The sequence below is a fragment of the Cyphomyrmex costatus genome, unplaced genomic scaffold (genome assembly GCF_001594065.2).
Source record: "Cyphomyrmex costatus isolate MS0001 unplaced genomic scaffold, Ccosl1.0 scaffold102, whole genome shotgun sequence".
Classification (NCBI taxonomy): domain Eukaryota; kingdom Metazoa; phylum Arthropoda; class Insecta; order Hymenoptera; family Formicidae; genus Cyphomyrmex; species Cyphomyrmex costatus.
Window position 1 is genome coordinate 1,140,621 of NW_017274977.1, and position 10,157 is coordinate 1,150,777.

The 10,157-nt window shown below is 33.0% G+C and overlaps 4 protein-coding genes across 4 annotated transcripts; 2 read left to right on the plus strand and 2 right to left on the minus strand.

Annotated features, from left to right (window-relative positions):
- The first annotated feature begins 110 nt into the window (after nucleotides 1–110).
- Nucleotides 111–2,256, plus strand: Unc50 (Unc50 RNA binding protein). The gene is made up of 6 exons (XM_018539069.1): nucleotides 111–622; nucleotides 851–1,002; nucleotides 1,076–1,262; nucleotides 1,724–1,857; nucleotides 1,935–2,036; nucleotides 2,120–2,256. The coding sequence occupies exons 1-6, from the start codon at nucleotides 531–533 to the stop codon at nucleotides 2,254–2,256; spliced, it is 804 nt and encodes a 267-aa protein (XP_018394571.1). The 5' UTR covers nucleotides 111–530.
- An 862-nt stretch (nucleotides 2,257–3,118) lies between these two features.
- Chrac-16 (chromatin accessibility complex protein 1) lies at nucleotides 3,119–4,311 on the plus strand. The gene is made up of 2 exons (XM_018539100.1): nucleotides 3,119–3,321; nucleotides 3,735–4,311. The coding sequence occupies exons 1-2, from the start codon at nucleotides 3,187–3,189 to the stop codon at nucleotides 4,137–4,139; spliced, it is 540 nt and encodes a 179-aa protein (XP_018394602.1). The 5' UTR covers nucleotides 3,119–3,186; the 3' UTR covers nucleotides 4,140–4,311.
- A 298-nt stretch (nucleotides 4,312–4,609) lies between these two features.
- LOC108773231 (transmembrane protein 199) lies at nucleotides 4,610–5,914 on the minus strand. The gene is made up of 2 exons (XM_018538978.1): nucleotides 5,434–5,914; nucleotides 4,610–5,340 (listed from the first exon to the last, which is right to left on the minus strand). The coding sequence occupies exons 1-2, from the start codon at nucleotides 5,858–5,860 to the stop codon at nucleotides 5,096–5,098; spliced, it is 672 nt and encodes a 223-aa protein (XP_018394480.1). The 5' UTR covers nucleotides 5,861–5,914; the 3' UTR covers nucleotides 4,610–5,095.
- A 41-nt stretch (nucleotides 5,915–5,955) lies between these two features.
- Nucleotides 5,956–7,308, minus strand: Muted (biogenesis of lysosome-related organelles complex 1 subunit 5). Its single transcript, XM_018538990.1, has 4 exons — nucleotides 7,258–7,308; nucleotides 7,036–7,118; nucleotides 6,210–6,398; nucleotides 5,956–6,139 (listed from the first exon to the last, which is right to left on the minus strand). Exons 1-4 carry the CDS (start codon nucleotides 7,274–7,276, stop codon nucleotides 5,972–5,974), a joined length of 459 nt encoding a protein of 152 aa, XP_018394492.1. The 5' UTR covers nucleotides 7,277–7,308; the 3' UTR covers nucleotides 5,956–5,971.
- Between the last annotated feature and the right edge of the window lie 2,849 nt (nucleotides 7,309–10,157).

A 10,157-nucleotide genomic window follows, 5' to 3' on the forward strand; every position in this document is an offset into this window, starting at 1 on the left:
TTTATTTAATATATTTTATGATAATATACTGAAGGCGCATACTTTTTTTTTTATCATTGCATTACGTTTCTTATCAATTGTGCTATGGTTGTGAATTCGCCGCGAGAGGACATGCTTTATGACGTCAATCAATACTAGCGTTCATTTTTGTGATATGGGAACTAGATACCTATTCTGCGTGGCGAAACTGTCGATAAAATCATAGTGTCAGATAAGAATGTGATGCGTGTCTGTACTAACAGAGAGAAGTCTGGCGAAGATTCGAACCAAAAAATTGTGAATATTACCGACACGATCGTAGACATTAGCTACATAGTTCAATGTCCACGTTTTGTGGACATAGAGGCGCTTCAAAATAAAAGTAACAGCTAAATCCCGGGCATGGCCGCCAATGGCCGCTCTCAGGCTTCTCTTGATAATACGCGTGAACATAACCTGAAACCGTCACGAAAGAGAATTTAATTTATTAAGGGTTATGCTTATCTATCGAAAATAATTACGCGAAGTGCAAGCTGCCAAAAGGACCGACAATGAAGTATTCCACATCGCCGCCAACGAGTCGATGTCATTCGCCCGTTCCGACAGAATTTTCGTCTTCGTTGCCGATGCCGATCGTTTACAGGTAACGTCACGAACAGATATGCATCGATTTATTTTTTTGTAACTTATAATTTAAATGTCAACGTATCCAGTTTTCGTTCCATTATTTAGCTCGATTGTCTTTTTACAAAATAATTTGATTTCATATTGCATGCATTTTATAATTTTTATTATTGTGTATTTTATCACTTTGCTTCAAAATAAAAAAAAAATAGTAAAGTGTTTAATTGAATTACTTGTTATATTACAGACATAATTGTATGGGGGCGGCGACAAAATGCTATAAATATCTGAGAAAATTGCTGAAATTTGAACAGATGGATTTCGAGTTCGCCATGTGGCAAATGATCTATCTATTTGTAGCTCCACAGAAGGTATACAGAAACTTCCAAAATAGAAAACGTACGTTGCATATCGATATACCAGATGTATTAGTAACATGTATTCTAGTCTTATGGCTATTGGGTTTTTGCAGAAACAAAATCGCATTTTGCAAGAGATGACCCTGCGTTTTTAGTATTGATCACGTGTTGTTTCTGTATATCTACCATTGGTTTGGCATTGTTGCTGAATTTAAAATTCTTCCAATTTATAAAGTTATTATTTTATATGGTTTTCATCGATTATATAGCTGTTGGATTGTTAATAGCAACTATATTTTGGTAAGCATACTAATTGTAAAATTTTACTGCTTTTTTTTATAATTACAGTTTCTATATAAAAGAGATATCAATTAATGCTCTAAATTTATCTACTTGTCCATTTCTATCAATGCAGAATAACTTTAATCTCTAAAATTAAAATAATATGTGTAGAAGGGCTATGAGCCAGAAAACAAATAATAAAATATTTTTAATAATTTATATTAATTACTATTTATATTAATCTCTAAAATTAATTTTTTATTTTTGTCTAATGCCTGCTTCCATCAATATAGATTCACTTTAATCTTTATTCAATTTACTTTTCATCTTTTCCAATTTTAAGAATTAAAGAAAGATGAAGAATAAATTACATCAAGATTAGAGTTAATTTATATTAGTATTATAGAATTTGAAGTTACTAAAAATTAAAGTTAGCTCAAGTTTATCTTCAAATTTTAATTCTATATGTTTATTTATAGGTTTATAACAAATCGATATCTCAGGATAGACAGAACACAAGATGTTGAATGGGGCTATGCATTTGATATCCACTTGAATGCAATGTTTCCTTCATTAATTCTACTTCACATTTTACAATTATTTCTATACAATGGTTAGATTTCACGTATATTTTGTATCATTGTCAAGTATGTACCATTGAATATTATTTAATGCATTCCATCTCTGCAGGTCTCATAAACAATGATATATTTTGGGGACGATTCATTGGGAATACTTTTTGGTTTATAGCTATTGGTTATTACATTTACATAACATTTCTCGGCTATGCAAGTAAGTTACGAACACAAAGTAACACATTCGATTCTCTTCTTCTTTTACTGTTTTAGATACATCGATTGTTATTCTTATTTCAGGTATCGAAATACTGCATAAAACTCATCTGATATTATCCGCTCTACCTATAATGCTGCTGACATACATTACCACATTATGCGCTGGTATTAATATCAGTTATTTAGTTATAGAATTCTACCGTTACCGCGCTTTATAAAATATTTTTATTATATCTGTATGAATGTCAGAATAATACTGGTTGTGTACAGTATAGAATTCTTCTATTTTGGTAAATTTCTCATCCTTCTACCTAGAGAATCTCCCCTTGTGATTTTTTATTTTATTTTACTTATTTTCTTGTTCGACGATGTTGTTCTACGTGGTAAACAGATAGAACAGCGAAGGAAAATGCGAAGAGAAGAATATCATTATAGAGGTACAGCTGTTTGCGAATGGATATTTGTTTCAACAATATTACATTTCCAAAATGATTTTTAATAATATATTTATTTTTTCGCTTGTATTCCTAAAAGAACTGTCGAACGCCATGTTTCAAATATAATCGGCTTAGCAACGAGTTTTTATGCGAGTTTTATTATGACGCTTCTTAAATTCACAAATAACAAAATATCGATGATACCATGAGTGTCTAAACGTTTCAGTTTGAAGATTTAATTGTAATAGTAAGTCTACATATATAGAGGTATTTATAATTTAATTTTATTTATTTAAAATCATTTTAAACTTCCCTAACATATGAATGCATTTAAATGTAAAATTGGACCTTTTTTTAAACAAATTTAAAACGATCTCAGAGAAAGCCTATATAAAAATTGTTTTATAAATACCCGCTTTATAATTATCAATTGTGTGCGACAATCACTTTCTATAGTGTAATTGCTAGAAAAATGAGATGTAAATATTTGTTGAAGAAACTGGAAGTTTCCCGTCTATTACGATTTCTTGATTCGTGTTCGATGTAACCAGCACCATCTGCAGCGCGAAGGAGCATCGCCGAACTAATCGCTGCACTTTTAAATCGCGGGATTTGTTATCAATTCTCTTTGGGATTTCGCGCGGGCACGTTTTTACTCGCCCGGTATTTTTTGTATATAAATAAAATAGAAAGGAAGAGTAAGTGCGCGCAATGAATACGCAAACTTCTTCCGTGAAGCTGAAGGAGCTGCGTTTACCGATTTCAAGGGTAAAGACGATTATGAAAAGTTCGCCTAGCGTCGATACCGTCGGCCAGGACGGTTTGTATTTGGTCACGAAAGCCACGGTAAGTTGCACTTGAAGGTTAGAGATACGTTCTTAAAGAAAGTCTCTATCACGATTTATTAATTTATTAAATAAATAACCGATATATTGAATATTTGCACTGTACTTCGTACATCAACATGAAAGTCATATGTGCATAACGCAGAATAAATATAAATATCTTTGATTGAGTAAAATCTAATAATAATTTTATTTATGTTGCTTTTAGAGCTTCAACATTCAAAAAACTTAATCAGTAAACAAATTAACATTCTGGATTATTCATATTACTTTCTAATGGTTTCTACTGTGATTAGTCTATTCACTTACTGCTTAAATTCTTTGTGTACCATAGCCTCTTTAGAACTACGAATTGATTACTATTAGATCTTGTTAATTTAGCGTTCAATACTTTATAAAATATTTTGCATATAGGAACTCTTCATACATTACCTAACAGAGGAAGCACACATGCAAAGCAGCAAGGGGTCCTCTTTAGATTACAAACATCTAGCAGAAGTAGTACAGACTAATGACATGTTAGAGTTTCTGCGAGAAATAATGCCCAGGAAGATCACGGTTCGACAATTCAAGGAGATGATGGAAGCCAAAGAAGCATCTAACAGTAGCAGTTCCTCTGAGAGCAGTTCTGACTCAGACAGCGACAGTGACTCTGACACAGACTCCTGTTCAGACAGCGATGAAACGAAGGGAGATAATGGAAACTCGTCGAGCAGTGAACGAGAGAGTGAAACTAAGGAGAATGGTGCTTGTCATTCGGACAGTGACAAAAGTGAAAGCAGTGTGAAAAGTGATAGTGAGGAGAATAATAAGAGATGAATTCATAGATTTCTGCTTCCAACAAACTTCAATTATTTAACAAATTTGGTTTATCTGGTGTTCTTTTTATAAACTATTGTAGATCAATAAGGTTTATCTGGTATTAAGAGTGTGCGTCTATATTGCAGTACAAACAAATGCAGCCAAAGTGACACAAAATTTATAATAGATCATGAGAATTTATCTTGGAAAAAGAATTATTTTTATATGCTGAGAATCAATGAAAGTACACTGTTAATATCTTTCTACATGTATTCTTTTTTCACATATATTTTTGTATATATATATATATCACAATATTCATTATCCATATATACAATTATGTTAACCAGGTAATATATCTGACATTAATAATATTTATTTATAAAATTATCTTTTATTATATTATAAAATTATCTTTTATTATATTATAAAATTAAAATTGACTTTTATTTTGATAATAAATTAATGTCATATAATATTTTGTTTTATTTAGGTTTTCAGATTCTTGTATTACATAATCATAGGCAAGTGATGTATATTTAAAAAATTTTTTGTACAATACAAAGTTAGCAAGATAGCTTGCATATTGCTTTATATCATTAGCATTTTAAGGGTGCTATTTCATTTGTGCATTTTTGTTGTACAACAAATGTGTGCAGGACAGAGACATCCTCTTTATTCTAGTCAATTAACAGGCTTGAAAAATTTGTCGTACGACGCATTTTTTAAATGCACAAATGAAATAGCGACCTAAAGCTGATATTACATTTGTTGTATGACAAATTTTTCAAGCGTATTAATTGGCTGTAGGAGATAAAAGATCCGAGAATCTCTTTGTCCTGTAGCCAATCAACAGACTTGAAAATCTTGTCGTACAATAAAAAAACGGGTGAATATTATATTAGCCTATGACTATTTTTGCTATAATACATATATTTATTAATGGAACGACACAGCTGGGAGCAATTGGAACGTTAGTCTTGATGTAATTTTGTCGATTTGGATGCGACATCGAAACCATACTCATTTAATTTTAAAGCTAGAAAATATATCTCGGCCAACGCTATAATTAGTGCACAAATTATACCTAGGAGTAATCTAAACCCGAAGTCTAGATCCCCTACTATGAGTTCTATTCCAATGAATCCAAAAGCAAAGCCAGCTATCACAGAAAATACAAATTGTGCGACGGCGATCAGTTGCTTATTCATTTGCTTCACTGTAAAATAAAATAGTATTAGAAACTTGCGTTAAATTGTTTTTGAGAAGTACTTTATAGATTAAGAACGTTATATAAAAATATTTTGTTTACTTTGATACGCAACGCTCTCTTCCGGTAGGAATTTCCGCGCAGAATCTATGCTTTTTGTCATTGCCTGATATTTTTTGTTGTTTTGTTGCGCCGTTAATTTTTGTATTCTGGCCTCCAATTCTGGATTTCGTGGCGTCTCCTTTGGCGTCGGTAATATCACATCGGAATCATCGAAAAGTTCGTGCAGGTAGATTTTTTCCGTTGCAGTTTTTCTGTTTTCTTTTAGATACTTGTTCAGCCATCTTAGATCCTCGATTTTTAACGTGGCATTTGCAATTTTCTCTTTTTTGACCTTTTTTGATTTGCTGTGCAAGGACGTGATGCCATTCGGTGCACCATCTGTATCTTTTACATTGTACAAGATGAAATCTGTCAATTTCTTAGATGGTTTTATTATTATAGTAGGATCTACAATCGACTCTAGCATATCGAAATAAGTTTAATATACACTTTTTTTCTATCTTAAAGAAATAATTAGGACTTTATTAAACGCTAAAATATTTTAGAAGTAATGCACAGATAGACTAAAAAATAATTGTTATGGCGTAATATGCAATTTCTTTTCCAAGTCAATATAGAACTCCTGTATTTCGTTTTCCTTCTCCTGGAAAGTCTGGTCCACCTTTTCACACTTATTGCTCATATCATTTATGAACTTTTCCCACTCCTTTTTTCTAAGCAATCTGTTTTCACTCAAAATGTTATCCTACAAAGTCGAAGATCTACCATTTCTTGTGTCATGAGATAAATAAAAGATACAAAAGTGGCATACATACACTATCAAAATTTTCCTCCCTCTGTAAAACACGATTGCACATACTCAGCGTAACATCGACATTTGCCTTAAGGCTAGGTAAATGACAATCACCAAGTTGTTCGGTACGGTCCAATTGGCTCTCCTTCAGTTCTGTCGTATACTCTAGTATTTTAAACAGACGTTCTACCTCCCTGTCTGATCTTTTTTCCTAATATAAGAGATCCAATCTTATAGAATCATTAAAACTTATTACTATACATATTTAAATGTACATACTAACACAATACTTAAATGATTAACATACAGTAGTTTATAAAATATAGACAGAATAACTACTGATGTCATGACATAAATTTGAATTAATCCTAATTACTTCAAAATTTTTTAAATTCCATTATCAAGTCTAGTATACTTTAAATTAATGTGTTTACAAAAGGTGAGAAATAGGATCAAGTAAACCAAAATTATATAAGGTTGCGAAAAATATTTGTTATAAACTGTTTTTCACAACGTATAGTAGAAAAAAATCTGAGTTTGCACAAATATACTGGACTCACAAATACATAATTAGGATTAAGATAAAAATAAATTCTAAAGATTTATAAATTTTGACAATTAAAACTCTTTAAAAAATAAGTGTTAAAACGTTTTATCATACAGACAAGAGCAATCACAATTTTCATCAGCATTTTTGTTTACAATTGAGTCTTCACAACTCATAGGTTATGTCCATGTATTTAAATTCCATCTCGATCTAATATCACTACTTGAATTCCTAATCGGCATGACGGTGGTGCCGAGATAATGCCATTGTTATGCCGGGTCCGCAATCAGCAGGAGCTCACCTGAAATTCTCGCAGGAAGAACGTTATCTCCCCCTGAATGAACGGACGATGGTCGAACAATCTACCCCAGATCTCGCCCGTATCTACGGAAACGCGTATAATTCAGTGATAATGTGCTAATGTCTAATGTTAAGTGCGTTATATATATATGTACATGTATCGTCCTTCAAATGTAAATGCAAATATTTTCATGCGTTTAGAACGATACCGTGAATGCCGCACCTTTGATGACGGACGCCATGTCGGTGTCAGTAAGAAAAAACGACACGTGACACGTGCTATGTATACTGCCCGTCACGTGACTGGTTGTACTACTTGTTCTATAATACTAAACTGCGGACTTGTGGAATAAACAGGAATAGACTCAATTGGAGTAGTGATTAGGGATGCGTTCGTTTGTTACGCTCACATATTGTAAGTATCATTTCATTTTTGTCATCTATTAAATGTTAAACAAAGACAAAGGACTGAGATGTTTAGTTTATTTTTATTAAATACATGTATATATATATACTATCTATACTAATATCTAACATATAAAATGTATTCTCTCAGTCTTTTAACTACTATTTCGACGTCGAATCGACATCAATTCGATGTCGATTTCATTGTCATTTCTCACTGGGTAGCAAATATAAAAATCTTTGAATATATTTCGAGAACTCGTCCAGTTTATATGTATTCATAATTTAAGGTTTAATATAAATAGAATTAAATAGTAACAATAATTACATCATATTTATTTTTAATTATTAACTTGCGAATATGAAATTTTTATTAATATCGCCATTAAAAGTCATTAATATGTATGATGCATATTTGTCTTGACATAGTTTACATAAATTTTATGTTATACGTATCTATAATAATACTATTATATATACTTGTTTACAATAAAATTTGCAATATTGATATGTTACATAATTTGTACGTGTATAGAATTTTAGAAAAAAGTTTAATTTCAGAGAGAGAGAGAGAAGTTGAAAATTCAATAAAATTTAAAATTAATTGGGTTAATTTTCATATTTGATAATTGAAACAGGATGCTAATTAACACTAAATAAAAATTAAAATGAATTTAAAATTTTATTCAATTTTTAGGCCGGCATAATCGGTTCTTATTTTAAGACAATGTCAAGTAATATGATCTCTCTAATAGGTTCATACGACATCTTAAGAGACTGTACTTAAGATAGTTTTAAATATAATAAGAATCGATTATGAATAGTTGAATATTTAGGGTCATTTCCCAATGAAAAATGACAATGGAATCGACGTCGAATCGATGTCAATTCGATGTTCGATTCCATTGTCATTTCTCGACTGGGTTTAACCAACTTTGATTAACTTATTCGGCCGATTAGTCCACTGGAATTGATCAATCGCATTTGCCATTTCGTTTGACGACAAATGCTGTGTTCGCATATGTTCGCGTTTATGCTGCACCATGTGTGACATTACACGGCCGGCATCACTTCATGCCCAGAGCATTTGGCGTCAGAGTTGCAATGACCGTGGTGGATACCACATATAGCCAATGTCTCAAAGAGACATTCCTGTGAATACATTGTATGATTGTATGTAGATATGATGTCATCGTCGAATTACAGATCAAATTCCATCAAATGGCTTTTGTGAAAAAAGTCCATTAATCCGATAATTTCAACTTCCAAAGCAAACGCGCGATGCGATCATGAACCGGCTGCGGTTCGTTCACTTTTAATTCAATCGGCGACGAGGGTACGTTAACTTCCTCGTCATTGGATTTTTACACATGAATGATTTTACTTATCTAAAAATTTACCTAGAAATATTATTCATCCGTAAATTTTTAGATATTTAAGAAAAACCGTTCTTTTCGCGTATATCCTCCGGATACTGAGCCTTCCCACCACATCAAGATCATTCTCGTTGAGAGAGAAGATATTAACTAAAAAATGTAATATTATCTATGTTATTGTTAGTGTAATTTTTGTTAACTTAGAAGGATTGAATCTCGATCTTATTGTGATATCTGTAAGATCTGATTAGGGTCAATCAAATGGGTCAGAGATTAACAAAAAAAGTATTAGGAATACAAATTAGTTCGGATGTCGTATACAATGTGAATTCTACAATAGAAGAGCTTATTTTCTAGATATATAGCTAACAATATTTTGTCATATGATAATGCTTGTCGTATATATTTAGAAAACAAGCTCTCCTATTGGATGATACTTATCATATCATCGTACGTCTCGGATGCAGTGTGAATCCTACATAATAAATTCATTTCAATAAAGTCATCTCATGACTCGTTAAATTTTTCTCCTACAACGTTATTTCGGTTATTTGCGCGCGCGTCGGAGGGTGAAATCACGATGGTCGTGGAGGTGCAGGGATGGAACGAACGGTTCGCTCGCTTTTTGCTTCATGGTTCACGCGGTCGAGCGAGAATCGCGAATCGCGAAAGTTGGACGCCAGACGTCCTTCAAGGCGACGTCAACCTTGCGAGAACTCTTAAGATCACACTCGCGACACCATCAAACGCGAAATTCGTGACGCGAAAATTACGCGAAAATTCAATAGACTCTCGCGCTCGCGCGCGGATCGGCTAGCTCAACTTAACGGTAGAGGGGCGAAATCTTACGAAAAGACACATATTTTGTTTTATTAGTCATGCTATTTATTAAAGCAATAGCGAATATCCAAAATTAATGTTGCTGTCAGACACATTTTTGCTCGCTTGTACAATTTTATTTTACTCTGCTATCTTTCATCTTGGATCATTTAAATAGTTTGAATTTAACTCTATTCTTACGTATAACAGCACGAGCAATTTGAATTGCAAACACGTGATACATTTCGACTGTTAATGGCGGACGAGCATGCGCCCGAATGCAATGTCCAGATTCTGTTATAGGGATTCTAACTGGTATATGTGAAGTGAGAAAACGCGCGTAAAACGAGCGATCCGAGTTTGATTCCCGGCCGAGGTAATATTTTTCACAATAATAGTACATTGTGTAATGAGTGGTGATTAGTTGTTTATTGTGCGGCGCGGGCGCGCTCGCGCACGAGCGAAGCGAGTGTGCTCGGGGTGGTGCGTGGGGCGCAGGAAGCAGGGGGGGGGGGTTCGGGGG

Excerpts from the sequence above, each read along its gene's own strand:
- Unc50 (XM_018539069.1), top strand. The coding sequence starts at position 531 with ATGAAGTATTCCACATCGCCGCCAACGAGTCGATGTCATTCGCCCGTT. Across the intron at positions 623-850 it reads CCGATGCCGATCGTTTACAG|ACATAATTGTATGGGGGCGG; the intron begins GTAACGTCACGA and ends GTTATATTACAG. Across the intron at positions 1,263-1,723 it reads TTAATAGCAACTATATTTTG|GTTTATAACAAATCGATATC; the intron begins GTAAGCATACTA and ends GTTTATTTATAG.
- Chrac-16 (XM_018539100.1), top strand. The coding sequence starts at position 3,187 with ATGAATACGCAAACTTCTTCCGTGAAGCTGAAGGAGCTGCGTTTACCG. Across the intron at positions 3,322-3,734 it reads ATTTGGTCACGAAAGCCACG|GAACTCTTCATACATTACCT; the intron begins GTAAGTTGCACT and ends TTTTGCATATAG.
- LOC108773231 (XM_018538978.1), bottom strand. The coding sequence starts at position 5,860 with ATGCTAGAGTCGATTGTAGATCCTACTATAATAATAAAACCATCTAAG. Across the intron at positions 5,341-5,433 it reads AGAGAGCGTTGCGTATCAAA|TGAAGCAAATGAATAAGCAA; the intron begins GTAAACAAAATA and ends TTTATTTTACAG.
- Muted (XM_018538990.1), bottom strand. Across the intron at positions 6,399-7,035 it reads TCTTCCTGCGAGAATTTCAG|GAAAAAAGATCAGACAGGGA; the intron begins GTGAGCTCCTGC and ends CTCTTATATTAG. Across the intron at positions 6,140-6,209 it reads GGGAGGAAAATTTTGATAGT|GATAACATTTTGAGTGAAAA; the intron begins GTATGTATGCCA and ends TCGACTTTGTAG.